General features: G+C 29.5%; 1 protein-coding gene across 1 annotated transcript in view; it reads left to right on the forward strand.

Moving 5' to 3' along the window:
* The window catches only part of amon (prohormone processing protease amontillado), a 642,069-nt gene that overhangs the window by 590,174 nt on the left and 28,492 nt on the right, over window positions 1–23,403 (forward strand). Inside the window, exon 9 of the mRNA XM_075365301.1 lies at window positions 16,538–16,638. Within this exon, the coding sequence (XP_075221416.1) occupies window positions 16,538–16,638 (101 nt within the window). The remainder of the gene's footprint in view (window positions 1–16,537; window positions 16,639–23,403) is intronic.

Here is a 23,403-nt window from a genome sequence, read left to right on the forward strand (position 1 = left end):
CAGTAATTAAAACAAAGCTTTCAATTGAAAAATTACATTTACATTAATATAAAGGATGAATCTGATGTGCTTTCTCCCCAGTTTTCTGTGGGCCTTCTACCGCCCCCTCTGAAGTTCTCCAGCGCCCAAAAGGGGGTGTTACCGCCCACTTGGATCGAATGCTCTAAATCCGTGATGCCAAGAAGTAAAAATATTTACTGTTATGAAACAACTTTTTTCAAATTTGTAATGATTTATGTTGTGAATGTTTTCTGATTCTATTTTATTTCTTCTACTTTATTTTCTTTTTGTTTGTCGTTAGATAAATTATTTTTATTATTTAATAAACTTATAAAATAGCTGAAGTGGGACGAGTTTCAGTCTACTGATTGTTTTCTTCAGTAGGAATAATTACACTTGTTTCATTTTAAATTGTAATTTATTATCCTTTTTTACAATAGTATGATCTAGAAAATTAATTTTACTACTGTTTTGCTCTTTATATGTGAATATTGTTATTTTATTTATTAAAATCCTTTAAGATATCTTTTAATGCAATGTATGTATGAAAATACTTAAAGGTAATAAAATTGCTAAAATCATTAGGAGAATGATAAAAGTACAAAAAACGTTTTCATGTTAAACTTCATTATAAAACCATATGGTTTGTAATGATGGAGTTCTCTATACCGTAAATTGAAATGGTAACGTATATTTCAAGTGTACTAAATAATATTTAAAGTATTTTTTTAATCAGTACGTATCCTATCAGTGACGGTTTAAGATGAAGTGTGTAAAAAAGATACAGTAGTATCTTATTTATAAAACAGTAGTTGAACCCTGTTATGGATTTAAACACTTAAACTCACTTGAACACGTATTATTTTGTCAAACTTAGTACCTACCTTAAGATTTCGAGTAAAATGTAATTTCTCAATATTTGTTTTGAATGTAGATATCGCATAATAATTAGATACTTACATAAAGTATTTTTTTGCAATGTAGAAATAATATTTTCTATTTCACTATTTTAACTGCGGTTTACATGACTGAAAGGAAGGTAAAGTGTTTACTAATCTTCAATTTCAACCCCTTAACGCGTTTTGCCGTGTTATTACGTATTGCATCCCAATGCATTTTGCCGTAATATTACGCATTATGTCATGCCGTCAGATTCTACAATGTAACAACTGCAATTTGTACTAAGAGACCTTAGACTAAATGTAGTACGGTTTAAAATATTTTATCTTTATAATTACTATTATACAATGAATAATAATGAAGTCTGAAAGAAACAAAATTTTTCAGCTGTTCCGTAGTTTGAGTTTCATACACATTTGGTTTGTAGTTTCTTGGCTATATTTTCGTATACGAGCGTTTTAGTGATTTTTTACAGATTTGCGGAGTTCCTGTTGTATATTTTTATTTTAGTTTAGTTTTTCTGAAGAAAAATTTGGTAATAGAGCTTAGTTTTGTTTCCGTTTACACCCGGTGTTGGCGTAATATATGAACTATTTTCTTGTTTGAGTTTATGGTTTTAAGGTGATAAAAGAATTATTTATTATAAACCCTTTAACGCGTTTTGCCGTAGTATTACGCTGTTAAGTTATGTAATTATATTGAAATCTTTCTTCTGGTATCATGAAAATGAAGTGAAATACATGCAGTTAAAATTCAAGAGCACGATCGGCTGTCAATTATCAAAATAATCCACGCAGTTAGAAGGTATTAATCATCAACATAATTAACGGGTTAAAGGGTTAACCTTAAAATGCTAAAATGTTAGTGACGCTGTAATTTCAGAACGTTTTTGTCTATTTTCATTAATAATTACTAACGAATCGTCCGAAGATAAACGAATTTTGGGTCTTATTTCGAAAGCGGACGTATTTCTTAAATTGCTATTGTAATAGCAAAAAGTAAGTCTTACTTAAATTCACTGTTGTGTAGGCCAACAAGGCTATACCCTGAAAAATTTGATCGAACAGGTCACTGTCGATGTTACGTTGGGGCCATATGAATTCACATAAATAGGAGTCCATTGTAGATCTCGATGTGTCATTTTCCTTGTGATTCAGTCTTTTCGTTGCTGCTCAAAAACTCTTCGTTGTATTTGTATTCGCGTTGGGAATTGAATCTCGAAAATTAATCGCGTGATTAACAGTTTGATGCGTAAAATTGTAACATGTGGACTAAATTTATCTTCCGTCAACTGTCAGAAATTATGTTTGTTCCAGTTTTAATGATTCTCTTTATAACACTTAGTAACGTGACTATTCGATTGAGAACCGTATTTACGAAAACTTCTTTTATTTCTCTGAAAATTTCTGCAAACACCCATTGCCACTGAGTAAACCGTCCCCACATTGTATTTTCTTCTTTATCTACACATTCAGACAGTTCCAGCCTGTTATTACTGGGTTACGGAGTAACACGTCCCCGTACAAAGTTTTTTTTTAATCGGTTACAGCATTAGCCGTACCAAATTCTTTCAAAAACTGGTTATTCTATAAACCAAGCGTACAGGAAATATACACTACTTCCAATTTTAGTCTGTGGATTGTAATCACATACTGTCTTTTAAACGAGCAGAATTGCTCCAACTTGCCTTTGCACAACGCCATTTATCTTCCATGTCGCTTAACGGAAGACATCTCATGACCCTGTACGCAAAACCTAGCATTATTTGAAATCCCTTCGACTTGTAAAAAAAAGAATAGCATGTTGTTTTGATTTGGTCCCGCACGAATTAAGTCAATTAAACCATGTCGGATGAATATTACTTTATAAATACAGATAAAAATGATATGTATATTTAATATATTCACTACTCAATATATAATCGTGGATTTATTATATCCACTAAATTTATTAGGCAGTAAGGGAAAATCTGAGAGGAAATTTCCGTCGCCAAGCCTCTGCTGCTGAGAGCTGTGCAAGTTGTATCTCCACTGGTTACGCCGTTGCATAACCTTCCTTAGACAGTACGAACAATGTTCAGTGCCCGCATCGTAAATGACTAGATAGTTTCGGTTTTTGATAAATTTATTTTTAATCATTATTACCTTTGTTTGTAAGTAAATGTAATTTAATATTTGATGTAAGTGATGTAAGTACGAGTATAATACTTGGTCGAACAAACCGAAGCCCTTCTTTAACTCTATTGGCGGTTCATTTGGTGTGTGCTTTTAAAGGTGATTATGACCAAATCCATTTCCCGGTTTTTATGGAATAATACTAAGGTTCTTTGCTATTAGGCAGAACGACGTAGAGATTTTTTACAAAATTTTTGTTTTCAAAATGGTAGCAGAACCATTTATTTATTGGGAAGAACCGATTGTTAGTCTTCACCACCTATTAGATGTTTTTTATAGTATATTTTAAATTAGTTCATTTCAATTGTAAAGTAATCTTATCAATATGTGCCAATGAAACGTGTGATTGTGCGCATTTGGTATTCTGTAATTTCGGAGGTCCGATGTTACAGAGTGCTAAATGTGTTAAATTTGCAAATGCGCTAACCTATTAAGATAAAATAATGAACTTAATGAAAATCTTATTTTAAAAAATCCTCAGCTATTCGTTTTTACTCCAGCAATATATTTTAGAACTAAAGAATTCTTAATAAAATAAAATAATATAAAAAATTACTATTTATAATAGAATTAAATAAACAGAAAGGTTTGAAAACGAGTGCAATATTAACAAATAAATTTCGTGATTTGTAGTATTTAGTATCACGTGGTTACATATCTCGTACTTGAATTTTTCGTAAAAGTTGACGAGTTGTGGTATTATGCGCGTCATTTACACGATTACTTGTCTTCCAACTACCGATATTATTATTGTTATTTTTATTTAAAAACTACTGTAAATGTATAATTTTCCTAGACTGCTTAAAAATAAAAAAACTTTAAAAAATTTGAACTGCATAAAAATGTCATGATTATAATACCATCAGTAAATTTGAAAATGATTTAATTTTGAGCTTTTAATTTATAAATGACACATTTTATTAAATGAAAGATAAGATATAAGAGAATGACAGTGTTAGGCGGAAACATTTATCGGGAAATACTCTGATTGTGGGTGAAACTGAAGTTAAGTGGAAAAAGAGAGAAAATAGACTGTCCCTTCTTACTACACCACTACCTGTTTCATGTAAGTGATTGAGAATGACTCTTAGTGTGGTGTTCACGTTAAATTGAGTTTGGTATAGTGAACGCAATCCAGAAGTTATGGGGCTTCTTTTTTCAGCTTCTTTTTCTTCCCGTTCCTTTTAACTTTTATACAACGCTCGGTAGATGTAGGCCACTGCTATTCTTCACTACTATTTATTTATATGAGTGTCTTGTGCCACTTTTATTCACTTTCTTCCTAGAATCAGCTCCGAATTGTCTGGCTATTTCCTTTCTGGTTCACTCATTTTCTCGTTTTACCCTGATAAGAACTCCTATCGAATTTTTTTTTCTTGGAACCGTCCTTTCCGTGTCCTCTGCCGATTAGAGTTTTGTTCTTTCTCTATCCTTTCTGTTACGATTTAGTTGTGGTTTTTAGTCACGTACTGTACAATAAATATTCCTCTTTGTATTACGTATTATACTTAGGAAAGACACATAATATTCTCACGCACAAACGCGCAAGTGTTGAGCTCATTACGAAGAGAGAAATTCATCTTTAAAAAACAATTTCATAGTATTTTATTTAATCCCGTTTTTAACGTTGGTTTGTTTTTAACTACAATTCATTATTATTTTTTATTTGAGATTTTCCATAACTGTTCTTCAAATGTTTGTATACATGTACATTTTTTTATGCTAGGTTATCGCTTTGCATGTGAAAAAAGTTTGTATTTTATTTCCAAAAAAAAAGGTGGTCGATACTATCTGTACGACAAAAGATCAGAACTTTTTTACAGATTATCGAGTGAGGTTTTAAAAAGGTTTCCTTGAAAAGCGACTTAATATATCTATCTATTAATACCTTTTGAAAGATTAAATGAGTGTTAGAGCAGTTATATTTATGTACCATTTTTCTCTGAATAAAATTCTCTACAAGTCTTATTTTTATTTATTTTTTTCATTTTATTTATTGTCAATTGAAAATTACATATATAATTTTATTCAACATATTTATCCTTGACGCAAGTAGCAAAAGACGCCTTGAGCGCTACCCGCGAGTTCATATCATTATAATAGAATGATCAATAAAAGAACTAATTTAAAATAAAATATTTAACTAAATAAAAATACGTGTTTTTGTAGTATGATACATAAAAAAAACCATAAAAATAAATTGAAAAATTAAGTCAAAAAAAATACATAGAATCAGAATGTAAAATTATTTAAGTTTACATTGAAATTAAATAAAATAATACAATAAATTCATATTCTAAAAAAGCCCTGTTTGAAAACTTTTATTTATTTATTACCTATTTAACAATGATTATGTATTCGCAAAACAACTCATCAAAATTTCATCGCAATCGGATGAATGGTATAGGAACGCATACGACAAACAAACAAACATTAATTTATATATATATATATATATATATATATATATATATATATAAGATTATTATTTGTATTGTATAATCAAATATACTCTGATGTCACTGATCAATTGATTCCAAAAATTAAACAAATTTTGTTTTTCTTTAAACACTTATATTTATAATCGCATTAACAATTAATGATTTAACGGTTTATCAGTGTAATGTAACTTCTCCGGTAAATATATAGACAACCACCAAAGAACACCGGTATCCACGATCTAGTATTCAGATCCGAATAACCGTAACTGCCTTTAATAAGCTTTGAACCTTATAAGATTCGACTTTGATGTACAATGACGAGTTAACCACTAGTCTACCCCAGTTGTTATAACTAATAGCAGCTTAATTGAAAAAAATACAACGGACTAACTTATTAGCCCGTCGACCATATACATTAACATATTTTATATATTAAAAATATAAGCATTTCTGTTTGTAATTATAGATGTAAATTAACCAAACGTAACATTTGCTCGCTAACCTCGACTAATTAACAATAATGTTTTCATTATTTAAATAATAAATAAATTAATTGTAATAATCAATGCATTTTATATTTAAATACTAAAAACATTACTATTTTAACTATTCAAAGTTAGCGAGCGAAGCGAGCGTAGCTGAAATTTGTTTAAATTATTTGAATGAAATAAATGTAAATGTTTACAAAAGTGGGGATATAATGATTATTTTAACAATAACTCAAACTTTGCTGTTTATAATTATAGATATAAATTAACCAAACGTAACATTCGCCCGCTTCGCTCGCTAACCTCGACTAATTAAAACAAATGGTTTGATTATTTAAATAATAAATAAAATAATTGAAAAAAAATGCTATTATTATTTAAATACACAAAACATTACTGTGTTAATCATTCAAAGTTAGCGAACGAAGCGAGTGTATCTTATGTATGGTTAAATTATATTTATATAATAAATAAATGTTTACAAAAATCCTAATATGATTATATTAACAATAACGCAAACGTTTGATGTATATAATTATAGATATAAATTAACTAAGCGTAACATTCGCTAGCTTCGCTCGGTAACCTAAACATCCTAGCTCTATATTAATCAATTTTATTAATTTTTTATGTTAAATTAAATTTAAATAAATAGCGTGAAAGGAAAAACTATGGCTTTAGTGATGATTTCAAAAAAAGAAACTACTTCGTTGTCTTAAAAATTGACGTAGTACACTAAAGATGTAATACGTAGAAGATGTGCAAGAAATAAACATCACCAATGAAAAAACACAAGACCGGAATACATTTCGAGACAAAATCAAGAATTTCAGTGAGTCTCAAGAACTAATACACAAGTCAATATGGTGTGGTCTGAAAAAAAGAAAACTGCTTCACTTAAAACATAAAAGAGAAATTACTGGAGTAAAAAGGTTAAAGACCATATGCAAAATTGTTCAAGCGGTCAATAGGTGGCCTAAACTGAAAAAAATATATATACAAAATTTTTATTTATTCTAAGGAACAGTTTAATGCAAAATTCTGAAATTTAGGATCATGTGGGTATGTGTGTAAATATTACCGTATTTGCTTACATACGAGACGCGCAACTCTTGTCTAGTCATGAAATTTATAACTGCGCGTGACAAGCAGGAATTTCCAAGTAGAGACCTATACCGGTATTTTATTACACATCGTGGTATTACATATCAGCTATAAAATTTGAGTCATCCGTTATTAATAATGTAATTGCCTGTTTGTCGGTGATTCATACTTTGCTGTATTTGTAGTCTCGATGAAATTGAGCATTTAATCTGTTGAGTAGAATAAAGATTGATTGCGCGTTCAGGTTATACTTTTAACAATTTGGTAAAAATGAACTGGGTAAAATGTTTGCGTTCATTTTCTGCCGGCGAAAAATTAAAAAATATTTGCGACTCTGAGGAAACCGGCAATGATTGGTAAGCCGTAAATATAACAATTTCGAATCATTTATAAGAGAATGAAGAAGGAAAAAAATAGTAATAAAAATAGTAGAAGATTTTACACCAGAAACTGGAAGATCCCACAAGTAGAAAAGTGATGTTCTTTTATATTCAAGGAATTCACGATGGAATTTTAATTAAAATGCCATTAAATCTGCCTCCGCCTTTCGGTACACCGGAAGGCGGAGGCAGATTTCACCACTGCTAAGAAGGGGATAAAAAATAATTTCCACCTTAAAGGTTAAGAAGAACTTCAAATTTACTCATTACGACTCAATTTACTCAATACTCAATACGACTTGTGGTTGCATGTGAAAAAGTTTCACATGTTTAGCATACTAGCCCTATCTTCTTACAACTCCAGTAACACTTTGATATTTCCTTGTCGTAAGGGTTGGTCATAACAAACATTTTTTCAGACAAAGATTTTAGGTAATGTTCAAAGGACTGACGACCACTTTAAACCGATTCGATACTGTGCCTATTAAGGGACGTATGACTTCTTTTGTCTTCGAAACCCCATTTTTTTCATCCCCTGGGCTAATAGTTGGTGATATCAAAAATTTTGCTTAGGTAAGTTTTAGTCTCTAATCAAAAGAATAGTAAGAATTTTAAACGAATTCGATATTTTATTTAAGAAAGTTACAGCGATATTTTGTTTTTTAGAAAAAGCCTCCCCGTTTCCATCCCCATGGTCCGATTTTTCCCAGTGACCAACTCGACCGAGATTTTGGGTCGTTATATTTTATGTATCAATTTGAAAGTGATTGGCGCAAAATTACGGCAGTTATCGTGTCCACAAGAAAGTGAAATATATAAACTTTTCAACTGACGGTGGTTTTGGGGTCTGGGAGATGTGAAAGCGGATATGTAGAAATTTTTCTCAAGTCGAATCATGGTATCCATCACAATAGGTAGCTTTCTTATGAAATCTACCTAAAAATAAATTCACAATTGCTTTTATTAATAACTGGTTAATGCGCTAATTATGAGAATGATAACATTGATGTTTAATGTGGAAGACCATGTGTGGAAAACAGTACCATACGAAAATCTCCGGAGTATTTTTGATTAATTTTTTTGTTAGCGGTGAATACTTATTATTTCATATTTGAAAATCTCTACCGTGTCGTCACTTTAGTTAGTTTCTTAGAGGATTAATATGGATAGAATAAACGACTAAAAAGTATAATTTGAGGAATATGTCATGGAAATAGGATTTGCAGAGGTAATCATGAATAATTTTGTTAGATTTACATCGGTTTATAAATCAGTTTTGCTTTTTGCATAGTTTTTTTCTGAAGTGTGTAATAAATAATGATTTTACACACAGCTCTATGTTTGACCCGCATAATTTCAAATAGGTCACAAAAGATATTTTATATAATTAAATTTACAGAAATGTTCGTTGATATAGTCGTTTAAATCTCTTACAAAATGTTTCACATTTAATACCGATATTTTTATTCCATTTTAGTCTTTTGTCAAAGTATAACTTGTGCGAAGGTGCACATAGAATCACACCGAGAGAAACAACCTCCTTTCAATTACAACCTTCTTCATTGTGTAAATTTAATACGTTGAATTGAATACGCTCCTTTTGTACTTCTTCATATAATTAAATTAATAAACGATTATTTACAATAAAACAAACTTTTGAAGAAACAAAGCCGCTTTAAAAAATAATATTAATAAATAAAAAATAATGCAATTTTTCTTTTTTAATTTCGACTAGTTTTTTAATTCATTACCAAACTAAAATCAAACAACCATTAACGTCTAAGTAATCCTTACTGACTAAAGCAAAAATTTGAAAGTTGAAAGTTAAAATTGAAATTAAAAGAAAAATACTATATTTTACTTTTTAATAGGTTTTATGAGCTAGGTATTATATTTTTATTAAGTTTATTTTTATTTAAAAAAATAAATCCTGTATTAAAACAAAAAACATTTACAGGAAATAGAAAAGGTTAGGAAATGTTGATTAAAAATAGAATTGAATATAAAAGAAAACCCTTAACAATCAAGAGTGATCTATTATAGTTTGGAATGAGTCTTGATGTCTGAAATGGGTGCATTGAGTATTGGCTTTTTTCTTTACCAATTTTCGAAACGTGTTTCGCATGATAATAATTTAAATATCACAATAACGTCAGCTGACCAATTCAATATTGCGTAATTACGGTACAAACACAAAAAATCTAAATATATATAAATAATAAAGATTTTTATTTTATGTGAAGCATAAAGACATTGTGGTCGGCAGCTAAGCTTTTAAGTTTGTGTTTTATTATCAGTTACCAATAAATTTACCCGATATTTAATTCATAAAACAGTCATGTTTAAAAATAATAAAAACGTGAAATTTCTATATACGCTCGCCAATATATATTGTAGATGCAACGAAATTATCAAGCTGCCTTCTGTATTCTTTTTTATTCTGCCAATCTATTTTATCGAATAACTAGATTATTATTTACAAATACTATTGTACTGAATACCATATTAATTATATTAAAACAATTTAAACTCATTGAATTAAACAGTCTTCAGGCGTTATACGTAAGTTATATTTTTTATAATTTATTGAAAGAAATTTTTGACTGGTATGAAAAGGGTATTTTTAAATAATCTACATGACCGTTTAATTTTTATTTAAAAAAATTTTCGACTGATGTTACATCTGGAAGAATTTACGAAGGAACCACCATAAGAATTTTTCCTTGCGAAAAAAAATGAGTCAATTTCTTAATTGACGGCTCTTGCCTTCTCCTACATTTGAAAATTTCTAAAAGAAAAAAAACGAAGAAAAAACAAGGTCATTAAAAAATTAATTATATAATAAAAACTGATCATTTCTAATTGATCTGAAGTATTCTTTTAATTTAAAAATCGAATAAATATTGTGTTAATTGAATTCAAAGAAATAATAACAGAGTTCAAAGAAAATTTACTTTACGAAAAGAAAATCATTTAATTAAATAAATACAGTAGTCTACAATTGTAATCAGCAAAAAGTTTTTAATTAAGTTAAAAGTTTTGTTACAGCTGGAACAAAATTCGACTTCTTTTTCAATTAAAATTAAAAAAAAATCATTAAATTTGAAACTTTATGAATTCATCAGTTCGAATAATATTTTCTGAAAAATTATAGTTACTTTTATTAGTTATCCACACAAAAACCTTGTCCACGTGGTGTGTGATTTATATATAAAGAGATTTTCATGTGAAAGATTCTGGGAGAGAATTCCGCTAGTAGTTGGAATTATTTTTTTATTTTTTACATATACTCCCGTGCTCAATCGTTCAGTCTTAATTACTAAATTACATTTATCGATGAAAGAAAAAAATTACCTTAGTGGCAAATGTCTACAAATTTTAGTACCGTTTCTCTTTATCAGTAAGTACTACTTAAAATAAAAATTTACAGATAGTAAAAAAACATTATTTTTTTAATTTTGACAGTTTTTTTAGCTTTGAAACAGGAGGAAGTGGTGACGTCCGATCGTCCCTTCCGCAGGTTTTTAAAGTTTTGAGGGTTCCTGAAAAAAAGCTGTCCTTTCGTACCTGTATATCTACCAATATCTATGGAATTAAGCCATTTTTTTTTTTTTTGAAGTTACATATATTTGACTGATGAAATCAGGCTAATCTTGTCTAGCTGTTCAGTTACTTCCAGATGTACCCAACGTAATATAAACTGCTCATACTTTATTAGATGACATATTTTTTAATTATGGTATCTGATTTCAAGAATTTTGTTATTAAACAAAATCTTTTTCTCAATTGATTTAGTAAAAATTAGGCATAAGTTTTTCAAGAAAATCCCATTGGTTGTTCCACTAAACGTTGTTCTTATTTTTCTTGGTTGAACACTGCTTTAAATCTGTATAAAATGTTACTTTGCAATTCAGTTCAGTTTAAGAGCGATCAAGTACGTTTTCTTTTAATAATAAAAACCTGATGTGGACACCACATGATTTCCTTGTACGCCTATTAAATTAAAATTCACTTATTTTTTGCACTTCATTTAAACTTATTTCATTTGAAAGTGAGATTCTATCCTCCAATTCTTTAACAAAGTGGACTGTTGTACAATTGTTGAAATGTTGAAATATTAGTTTTTATTAACATCAAATATTTATACAATTATTACTCAGCAATCTTACATGAAATATTAGGATAGAGTAAAAGTCCCTTTATTACTCGTATTACTAGATCAGTATTATTTATATCTTCGTGAGTTGATGATTAACAAAATTTTCAGATTTCTGGTGTGTCGTATAAATAAAATTTAATAATAATTAAACTATTCCGTTTAGTGAACTCCTGTATACTGGTTACAATTGTTAATTTCGACCTTGGTGTAAAATATTTAGTTTTTATTATTGAATTATTTGGTGAATAATCAAAAATGAAAAAGAAACAATCATACAGGAAAAAGAAAGATAACATGAAGAAATATATCTCAAAAAAAACGACAAGGAGATAGATATGAAGAGGAAGAAAATGTTAAGAACAAGGAAATAATAAAAAATTAAGAGAAGATGATAAATATAAAGAGGAAGAAAACGTTAAAACAAAGAAAGAATAAAAAGATTAAGAGAGGATGATGGATATAAAGAAAAAAAATCCGATAATTAAAGAACGTGTACACAAATTAAGATCAGAACAATTATATCAAACCAAAGAGCGATTAAATGATTGACAACAAAAAACAAATAAACGAAATAATGATCAACTCCGACTTATGAAGAATATTGTCCGACAATATCAGAGGAGTAATGAACTGAAAGATAAGAATTTTTTGCAATTTATTAAATATTGAGCTTGTATGCCTCAGTGTATATGTTGTTCTTAGAGGCTCTGTTTTTCAGTCACTCTGTAGTTAACTTTAATGTGGATAAAATTAAAAGAAATTCCAGAATAATTAAATAAAATTAAACTAGAAGATCCAAAAATAATACGATTCTAAATTATAGTTTTCAATTAATATTAAATAATCAGATGTTTCACCAGAAATGCACATATGCACATATGAAATAATGCCTATTAAATTACATATACACATTTTTAAAAGTGCATAAAATTCTATTTCACTAATAACTTCTGACTTTTTTCATATTTTTTTTTATTGTTATTATTGAATTATTATCTATTGTAAAAATTTCGTTACTGTCACGAGTTAATAACTATTAATAAATCAATTTATTTAAATAAAAATAAAAAAAAGGAAATGAAGTCCGATTCGAACCGATGTGCCTTCCCTTGAAAGTTCCAAATATTTCATTAATTTAAATTTTATTTGGTTATAAATCTGGAACCAATGAAAATAAGTACCACTTATGATATATCATTGAAAAGCTCTCAATGAGGGCTTATTACTGCAGTTAAGAAAAATTCCAAAATCCAAATACCACTTATGATATATCATTGAAAAGCTCTCAATGAGGGCTTATTACTGCAGTTAAGAAAAATTCCAAAATCCAAATTGTTTGGGCTTTTGGGCTTTTTTGGACACTTTTGGTTCAGTCGATTGCAATCAAAAGGGGAAGTGCAAAACTAGATGTTACAGAAGTCCTAAATGTTTCAACATCCTACGGCTAATCGTTTTTGAGTTATGTGAGATACGTACATACAGACGTCTCACCGAAACTAATCAAAATGGATTTAGGGATGGTCAAAATGGATATTTCCGTTGAAATCTGAAAATCGAAATTTTTTGCGATCACAATACTTTCTTTACGTCGTAGAAGGAAGTAAAAATTCTATATGGTAAATCAATGTAATATAGAGTATAAAATTACAGAATGATCTTATGTGTTTGTATCATATTAAATTCATTGTTGAATGTAAATTATTGCAGTCATCTACAGTAACTAATGAACTATAATAGTTGTTAACATCAGATAATGAGGCATATTTTTCGATGTAACCTATGGTAAAACAGCATTTTGTTTACAAAATGTTTAACTCTTATAATGAATGATGTGCAGCTTATTATTATTTTTGTTGTTATTATACACAGGTTATTATATAGCAAGAAAGTCTCAGAAATTATTTAATGTAGGATAATTTGTTTCAAAAATTGCAACGCATATTAAAAACCCTGGTCATAGGTAAATATTGTTGATTGTGAAAAGGGATCGTAAAAAATAATTTTTTAATTTCTGAAACTGTAAAAATTTTAGCTTGAGTTAATTGTAATAAATTTTTTATTTATCCTATTACTGCTATATACGAAGTGTAAACAAAATTTCTTTTTGTACACATTCTGTATTTGTTTGTTTTTTTCTTAAAATAATAAATAAAATTATAATCCATGGAATAAATAATGATAAAAGTATGCGGTTCTATTGGCAAACACTTTTAATCTTGTCGGTAAAAAGCTGAAGAAAATTTGCAACTGTTCATTGTTATTCCAGGAGTAAAAAACTCATGAATATTCATTAAACCTTACTAAACAGTCATATTATGTAGCGAGAAGGAACATTCGTTTTATTTTAAACATTTTATTAATCCCTTGATACTAGTTACTATGTTATCTAGTATCACATTGTTTATTTGCTAATATCATAAATAAAACTATTAGAAAATAATAAAAAGTAATTAAGTGATGCACAAAGGTATATTGGAATATTCTTTTACTGATAGATAACATTGACGTTATATTTGAAACTTTATGAAATCAAATTGATATTTTTGTTTATAAAGACTCTAATTATAATCCTTCCACAATTAATGGTATTACATTTTTCTTATAAAAATATTAATTCTCCAGAATAATTTGTTAATGGTTTTTTTGGACTAGAGGAAACGTTTTATAAGCAGCATGTGGTCTCATACCCCATAGTACTATCCGTGGGACTCTCTCTTGCAAGCCTTCCCATTAAAACCATCTCCGCCTCTGCAACATGGGATGGGGGGCCCACCTTACGGTATTATCACAGCACCCCATGTCTTGCCTCTATCCGCCCCTCCATTGCTGGTCCCACGCCTTGTACTTGTCGGGATCATAGTGGACATCGCGTGCCACGATCGTTTGGTCTGTAGCATAGACCCAATGATGTTCTCTGGGGTAAGCACGCCGAATTCTCCTATTCTAGATGTTGCATGCTTCCTTATTCTGCAGGAACCGATGGCACAGCAACACCGAGTGTTCCGCGGTGTCCTCCTCCCCACAGTAATCGCAATCCGCGAAGGATCTCAGCGTCTGCGCGCACAAGTATGCCTTGAAACATCTGTGACCGGTAAGGGACTGGGACAACTTGTACCCTAGTACCTCGTGTTTTCGGCACACCCATCTTTGGAGATCCGGGATTGTCTTTGGATCCATCTGTCGTCTGTTGACTGATCCCATCTCTCCTACCATCTGCAGACAAGCGATGCCTCTGCATCCGCCTTACTCACTCCCCCTGTACAACTCGTCTCACTACCGAACGAGGAGATCCAGGGGCGCAGGTCCGGCCACTACTCTGCCGGAATCGCCTGAGTTTGTCCTGTACTCGCAGCATACCCAAAGGGAGATAGTTCTGTCAATATGACTAAGAATTGTACGTGTTTGACCCCTCTGCAGCGCGAATGACCCAACTGGGAATCCATACAGTACTTTCGAGACCACCACATGAGACAAGACCCTCCACTTCGATGTGCGGGCGCCATCCAAGCTAAAGTTCTTACCCCGCTTGATATTACAATTGACCACTACGCGCTCTTCTGTGGTGCGCGTTGGATGTCAGTGGTAGTTATTTCCTCGCGGTTCGTCTCGCCGCATCTAGGAAAGAGAGCCTCTGCGTAACTCAATAGCGTTGCCCTGTCGAGAACGGGAAGACGCCGCCTACCAAACTTTTTTGGTTACAATTTTGTAGCCGTCTCCCCAGATATCCTTGTCGAGGGCATAGCAGAGTTCCCTCAAAGGAAGGGGCCAGAATATATGTGAAATCAGAAAATTCTGAATGTGAAAAGTTATTGAATATTAATAACTGTACGCAATATAATCTGAAGTTCAAATAACATGAAATTTACCTGAAAAATTGCTGTGCAAGTAATAATGAAATTTTATTCATAAACTTTTTAAACTCAATTTATCTCAGTCCAAACATTATCAGCGACCAAAAGAATTAAACTTTAAAAAATAATCTAAAATTCCTAAAAAAAGTGGAAAATCAAATGTTTACTCATTTAATGCCTCTACTGTAGATGTTCATATTGCTGAATTTTGTAATTTTATATTAATATATATATATGTAAATATATAAATATGTATATATGTATATGTAAATATATATATAAGTAATAATCTACTAGCATAACGAAAACATTTCAAGTGAACACATATCTAAGTCCTTATTTAGAAAATATCAAACAACGTGAGAACACACATTTTCCTTTTATTATCTGAAGACCAGTCAGTTTTAATGCAAGTTTAAAACTGTTACTATCGTTATTTCTTAAATTTCTCCTTATCCTTTTAAAGTTTATTCCTGTTAAACCAACTGAATTAGTGATCAGTGATAAACTGATATTATAGATTATTTATTTAAAATCATCCTCCTGAAATTTTTAAACAATAGCTATAACAGCTTACATACATTGCACAACGATTCTTCCATGATGTACGTTAAACATCATGGAATATTAGTTTTATAAAAACCAAGTATTTTAACTAACTACTTTATAATTTTTTAATACTGAACTAGTATTTTATAAAAACAAATTCAGCTTGTTAGCAAGAGTGAGCGACAAATTATTTACTTAATATATAAATTTACTCCTCTTGTCCTTATCTAACAATAATAACTGACCTACTTTGTTTCTGGTTTCATCCTAAAAAGTGTATTAGCCTTGCGTAAAAGCCTATGATTGTTTCAGAAGATATTATGTACTTATATAATATACTATATACCATAATATATATAGTATATACATTATTATATATATTATATACTTTTGTTGGCTTAATACTTTTGTATAATTTTAAAATATTTTTGTTATCCTATTCTTCTGTATTTAATTATATTAAATTTTCTTAATTTATATTTTTTTTGCAGGCTACAACTGATTTATATGGAAAATGTACAACTACACATTCTGGTACATCAGCAGCTGCACCAGAAGCAGCTGGAGTATTTGCATTGGCTTTGGAAGCAAAGTAAGTATTTCTTGTCATAAGTTTTTTGTATTCTAAAAAAAAAATTAAAATTTTGCTTCTATTAGATACTTTTTTTGGTTTTGTAAGATTTAAAAAAAAATTGTTATATATACTCATATGTTTATATGTAATGTTTGTATTCAGCATATTATGGTAGTAAAGTATTGACAATAGGAAAACAATATGCTTAGAAATTAGATAACCCAATAAAGTTGGAAACATTTTAAGTCAATGTAAAAAAGAAATAATTTTATTTGCAAAATTTATTAAAAAGAACTATTTCGGTGAGGCAGTAATTTTTTTTTTGTTTAATAATTTTTTTTTCTTTACATGGATGTGTATATGTTTTTCTATTTTTCTACGTGGTATTTTTTTTTTCAGTAAACCAAACAAACAACTGCAGTTTCCTATTAAAAACTAAATTATTGATTTTTCTTGTGGCTTAAAATAATATTCAGCTTTACCAAAAGTAGAAAATTGATTGAAAATATATTACTTTTTATAATATTTTTGTGTATGCAATTTTTTTTATTTCTCCATTATTTTCTTTTGGGAAAAATGAATGTTATAAAATATTTATTTCCAGATTTTATAATTTATTTTTCTTCTTGTTTTAAATCTAGAAAACTAGTATGTATAAAAAATTAAAACAGGGTGAGAACACCTCTATTCTGACTACTGGATGCCCAAAAACTGTGTTAGTAGTACAGTAACATTATGAGTATTTTATTAATCAGAATATATGCTTGTTTGTTAATAAATAAATACATTTACAATTCAGAAACCATTGGTTTGATCTGGAAATCCTTTTACCACTGTTTCTCTTAACTTTAAGGAAGGGTTTTTGTAATAAATTTTCAAACAAACCATTAAATTGTGAGGTATAAATCTTAATTAAGCACAGGTTGTATTTTATAGTCATCTTTCATGATTCAAAATTTTGAGTTGCTGAATAAATCGTATGAATAAAATTCAGCTAATATTATTTAAATATTTCATTTACCAAAATAGGATAGACAGTTCTTGATATATATATGTATACAATAATAATTTATTATCAAAAATTTCACAATTAAAAATACATTTTTCTTAATGAATTAACTAACGCAGTATGAATTCAAATCACGGAGTTGCATCTGTAAAATATGTATATAAATAAAGTGTTGTTTGTTCGTAACGATTTGCTAGTATAAATTTTCACATTAGCTTTGTTTTTTATGCAAAATCTGAAGTAAAAGCTGTTTTATTTTAGTTTATGAGCATTATCAAATTACTACATTATATGTTTAAATTGTATTTGTTTTTCCATTTTTACAGGATTATGCATGAATTTAAAACCTGTTTGAATGAAGGAGGAAGTGAACTTACTTTAATAAACAAACCCATTTACACAACTAAAATAACTGCATCTTTTTTTATTTTTCTTTGAAATATGTTCCACATTTGGCAAATTTTTTTTTATATATTTATACTTACTCACCTCTATGAACCTGAGATGTAGCAGAAAAAAAATACTGGACAGAAAATTAAGCTTTTTACTTTTTTGATGAAACTTTTTATATGCTCAGTAAATGTAAAAAAATATCATTTAATGTTTGAAGAGTTTTCTTTTTCATTTTGTTCTGATAATTTTGATTCTATTGTTCCTCTTTATGTAAAATAGCTTTTCTATGATTACTATCTGAGGAAGATTTTTAGCAAAAAATTCTAAATTTATTTAAAATTTATCTAAACAGAATTTTTAACAACTTTACAGATTCTTTTTTTGAAATTTTAAGCAAGTGTTCTTGTCCTAGATTTTTGACTGGAATTTTTTTTTTGTGATTTACTTACTGGAGTGCAGGGTATTTATGTTGCCAGTTTCAGCTTTAACATTGAAAAGCAAGTAAAATTTGAAACAGTTGTCATACAAACATTTCTATGGTTTGCTCACTCTCTCTCTCTCTCTCTCTCTCTCTCTCACACACTCTCTCTCTCTCTCTCTCACACTCTCTTTCTCTCTCTCTCTGTGTGTGTGTGTGTGTCTTTCTCTCTGTGCATGTATATTATATATACATTTGCGTGTAAAATATAAAATATATTTTATTACATATAAAAAAATTGTTTAAGGTTATTCTACCTCAAAAATGGTTGATAGCTAAATTAGTCGTTTAGTTGGACTTTTCCAGTCTCAGAGGATAACCATTACAGAGGCAGTGACACCCAGAAATTGGAATATATTGATAACATGAACATTGAAAACCAGTTAAAAATAACTGTACCTTTAATTGGGGTGAACCAGGGTCTACAGCATCATCACAGAACATCTATAATATCAGTTTATCACTGATCACCAATTCAGTTGGTTTAGTAGGAATAAACTTTAAAAGGATAAGGAGAAATTTAAGAAATAACGATAGTAACAGTTTTAAACTTGCATTAAACCTGACTGGTCTTCAGATAATAAAAGTATTAAACAGTATTAAAAGTATTAAAAACATTTCACTTGAAATGTTTTTGTTATGCTAGTAGATTATTTCTCATATATATATTTATATATTTTCATATATATTAATATAAAATTATAAAAATCAGCTATATGAACATCTACAGTAGAGGCATTAAAGGAGTAAACTTTTGATTTTCCACTTTTTTAGGAATTTTAGATTATTTTTTTAAGTTTAATTCTTTTTGTCACTGATAATGTTTGGACTGAGATAAATTGAGTTAAACATGTTTATGAATTAAATTTCATTATTACTTGCACAGCAATTTTTCAGGTAAATTTCAAGTTATTTGAACTTCAGATTTTATTGCATACAATTATTAATAATCAATAACTTTTCACATTCAGAATTTTCTGATTTCATATATATTCTGGCCCCTACCTTTATACATATCTATTTATAAATGCTCTGAGCTATAAGAATAATTTTGCACTCAGTGGAGTGGAATATAAGAATACTTTATATTCTTAGATATTGCACAAAATTTATTTTAATTTAACAAAACTTATTTATATACAAATATTTTTACCTTATATTCTTGAAATTTCAAAATGTAAATAAAAATTGAAACTCATTGATATCTGCATTTTATATGTAAAAAATATATATGTATATAGACACTTTTTAAAAGATGCTTTTAAATAAATACTGTACATATTATGATGACAATTCAAGAGAACAATGAAATATAAAAGCAATATATACATATATTTTTTGAAAATTCAATTAACTCATTAACATACTCGTATTGATCACTGTGCTAATATTTAATACTTGTAATTAATATGGTTAGTTTTGTTTTATATATATATATATATATATATATACAAAACACAGTAAATATATAAGTTAAACTAACCATATTAATTACAAATATTAAATATTAGCACAGTGATCAATATGAATATGTTAATGAATTATTTGAATTTTCAAAAAATATATGTAAAGAAATTTCAAAATTTGTAAAAAGTTGAAAAATTGCGAAAATGTGATACTATAAAATACACATAAAACTATTTTTAATAATAAATTAATATAATATATTAACTTTTCGGCTTTATGCATTCCTATAGCTAAGCAGTTGAGTGGTCTGGAGAGGAGCAAGTGGGGAGTTGAAGATTATGAAATGATGGGAGAGTTGGCTCTCCATTGTTCAGTGAGTGCATGGAGTTGACAGCTAGGCCAACAGGTTGTGACAAGATTTAACAAGATGTAGCATGTTTATTGACAGCTATCTGGACCACTCATGCACCATACAACTACTATTAATGCTGTTTCAACCATCAGCATGCGCAAATCGAGTTCTTTTCCGTCCTCAATGATCAAATGTGTTTTTGTTTGTGGAAAATATATTTAGGCCATAAAGGTGGTGTATTTTCAGGTCATAAAGCAAACTTTCTGTTTTCAAAATGGATTCAAGAGGCTATAAAAATTCTGCAGATTTTTTGTTTTTACATTGGTGTTGAGTTAATAATGGAAAGACAAAAAAGAAATATAACAAGTTTTGTTTGACAAGTGTACTTCAAATATTTCAGAGTGAAAGTAGGAAATCAACACAAAACTTGGGTACCCACTATGTTTGCTACAATATATTAAAGGACTTAGATGGTGGTCAAAGAGTGAACAAGAAGCGTTCAGACTTGGAGTTCCAATGGTGTTGAGATCCACAAAATCACAACATTAATTGCTACTTTAATTCAATGTGTTTATGATTTCAATTTGAAGAAAAAAAAAAGAATCGTCTATCCAAATATGCTATCCACTTTACATCCAGTTCCTCATGGTCCAGACGTACCAGTGCCAATTCCACCACAAAAATTACCTGAAATTGACAGTTCCATAAGTGATTTAAATGAAGATAACATCAAGTAGTACGAATCTGGAGGTAGCTGTGCACCAGATCTTTATTCACAGTCTGAACTAAATGATATGGTTCAAGACTTATATCTGACCAAAGAAAATTCAGAATTGCTGGTTCGAAGCTTAAACAGAAGAACCAGGTAGCAGCTGACCCCACATTTTCATGTTCCACAACAGTCCAGAGAAGAGGATACAGAAAAAAGGAATTTCTTCCATACTTTTCAGAAAAAGGAGAATTAGTTTTCTGCACTGATATACGTGGAATTTTGACTCGATTTAACATTCTGTATGAAAGTACTAATTGGAAACTGTTCATAGAATTGTCCAAAAGAAGCCACAGAGTTTTGCTTCTTCACAATGGGAATATGTTTCCATCAATAGCTGTAAGAGATTCTCTCCATTTAAAAGAGGGTTACAATAATTTGGAATTTGTTCTCAATAAAATTAAATACAAAAATCATAAATGGATAATATGCAGCAATCTCAAAATAATTAATATTGATGCTTCTTGGACGGAAGTTTCCTTGTATTTTTTGAGAATGGGATAGCAAAGACAGAGAAAATCAATTGATAAGAAAAGATTGGCCAAAAAGAGCTTCATTATAACCTGGAACCTAAAATGTGCTCTGAAAAGCTCTCATAGATCTGAATAAAGTTCTCCTTCCAACTCTGCATATCAAGTGAGGCTTGATGAAGCAATTTGTCAGAGCCTTACCAAAAGAAGGTAAATGTTTTAAGTACATCTGTGACAAATTTTCAGTCTTATCAACCCCCAAACTAAAAGAGGGTGTCTTTACTGGTCCTGACATTAGAAAACCTTTTAAAGATTGTAATGTTTTAGAGACAAAATGGAAGTTGTAGAATAAAGAAGCCTGAGAAGCCTTTAAAGGTGAAGTAACCAAGTTTCTGGGCAATAAAAAGGATCCAAACTTCAAATCAATTGTTGAGAATATGCTGCAGAAGTACAACAATTTAGGCTGTTCCCAGAGTTTGAAGGTTCACTTCTTAAATTCACATGTGAACTATTTTCTTGAAAATCTTGGTGCCATTAGCGAAGAGATTTCATCCAGACATAAAAGAAACGTAAAAGAGGTATCAAGGAAAATGGACTACTACGATGATGGCAGACAGTTGCTGGATGTTGCACAAGATGAACCCTGTAGAGAAAATAGAAGGAAAAGTGCAAAGCTGAGTATAAACTGTCCAAAAAAACTTCGAGACGTGGAATAGAATTTAAGAATTTTACATACTTCAACATTAAGGTTGGGTGAAGAGGAGGAGTGGTTTCCAAAGGAAACCTCATAAAAATTAATTAAATAGATTAATTTAAAAGTGCACTATTTAGGCTTAACATATTTTTTTTGGGTCCAACCCAGGACATACTTTTGAAATTATTGAAAAGTCTTCACAGTTTACTGAAATATTAAACTTTATTTATTCAGTTGTAGTTTTCACTAGACATGACTTTTTTCAGAAATGGTTTGCTTGTTTTAATTACATCATAAAATTCACAACAAGAAAGTTCTGAATTAATTTTAATATTTAGCAGATGTTTAACAGTAGATATTGAAAGTCTTCCCCTTTCTGCAAACCAAATGCTCCCTGTAATTGAAAAAAGAAACTCTCTCAACTGGAGTAGATGTCCCAGGCAAAGACATTGCAAACTCAACTACTTTAGAAATATTGCAACATGAAATATCAGTCTTTTGAAACACGTTAAAAATTGCTTTCCACTTCTCTTCAATAGTATCTGGTACGTTTTCAGAACTTGAACCACAACCTACCCTTTGGTTTTTAATTAACCGGTTCAACAATGTACATTCATCAAATAGGTCATCGGTATTTATGGAATCTTTTATAATTTCATTAACAACTTGTGTACTCTCTTCTAAATCAGACCAGACAATTTCAGTTTGTAAATTTATCCACTGAAACTTACTAACTTTATCAAAACTGGTTCTCCACAACTCTAAATATTGGATACTAGAATTATAAAAATTGTCTACATTTGAGAAGAATTTTTGTTCCTGAACATCATTATTTTCTTTTAGAGAGTACAGCAACTCTTTGGTAGAAGGTGGTATAAATTTGTGGGTTTTTCTTTCCTGAAGTTGACAAATTAATTCAGAATATGTCTGTAATGCTTCTGTTGCTCTGATAGAATTAGCTTCCAATTTCAGAACTACATTATTAAATAACTGTAGAGTACTATATAAAAATTTTAAAAACAGTTCACTTTCCAGATTTAAAAAAAAAATAAAGTAAAAATTTTGGGCATTTGTCTAAAGACATATTTTTTTCCATCAAAAATGGAAAAACAATTTCTATAGCAGGTAACAAACTAAGGAATCTTGTGCTGCTATGAGATAATACTTTTCTGTAATCTGTTTCCACAAATTCACAGAAATCTTTAAGTTTC

The sequence above is a fragment of the Lycorma delicatula genome, chromosome 5, assembly GCF_047948215.1.
Source record: "Lycorma delicatula isolate Av1 chromosome 5, ASM4794821v1, whole genome shotgun sequence".
NCBI classification, from domain to species: Eukaryota; Metazoa; Arthropoda; class Insecta; order Hemiptera; family Fulgoridae; genus Lycorma; species Lycorma delicatula.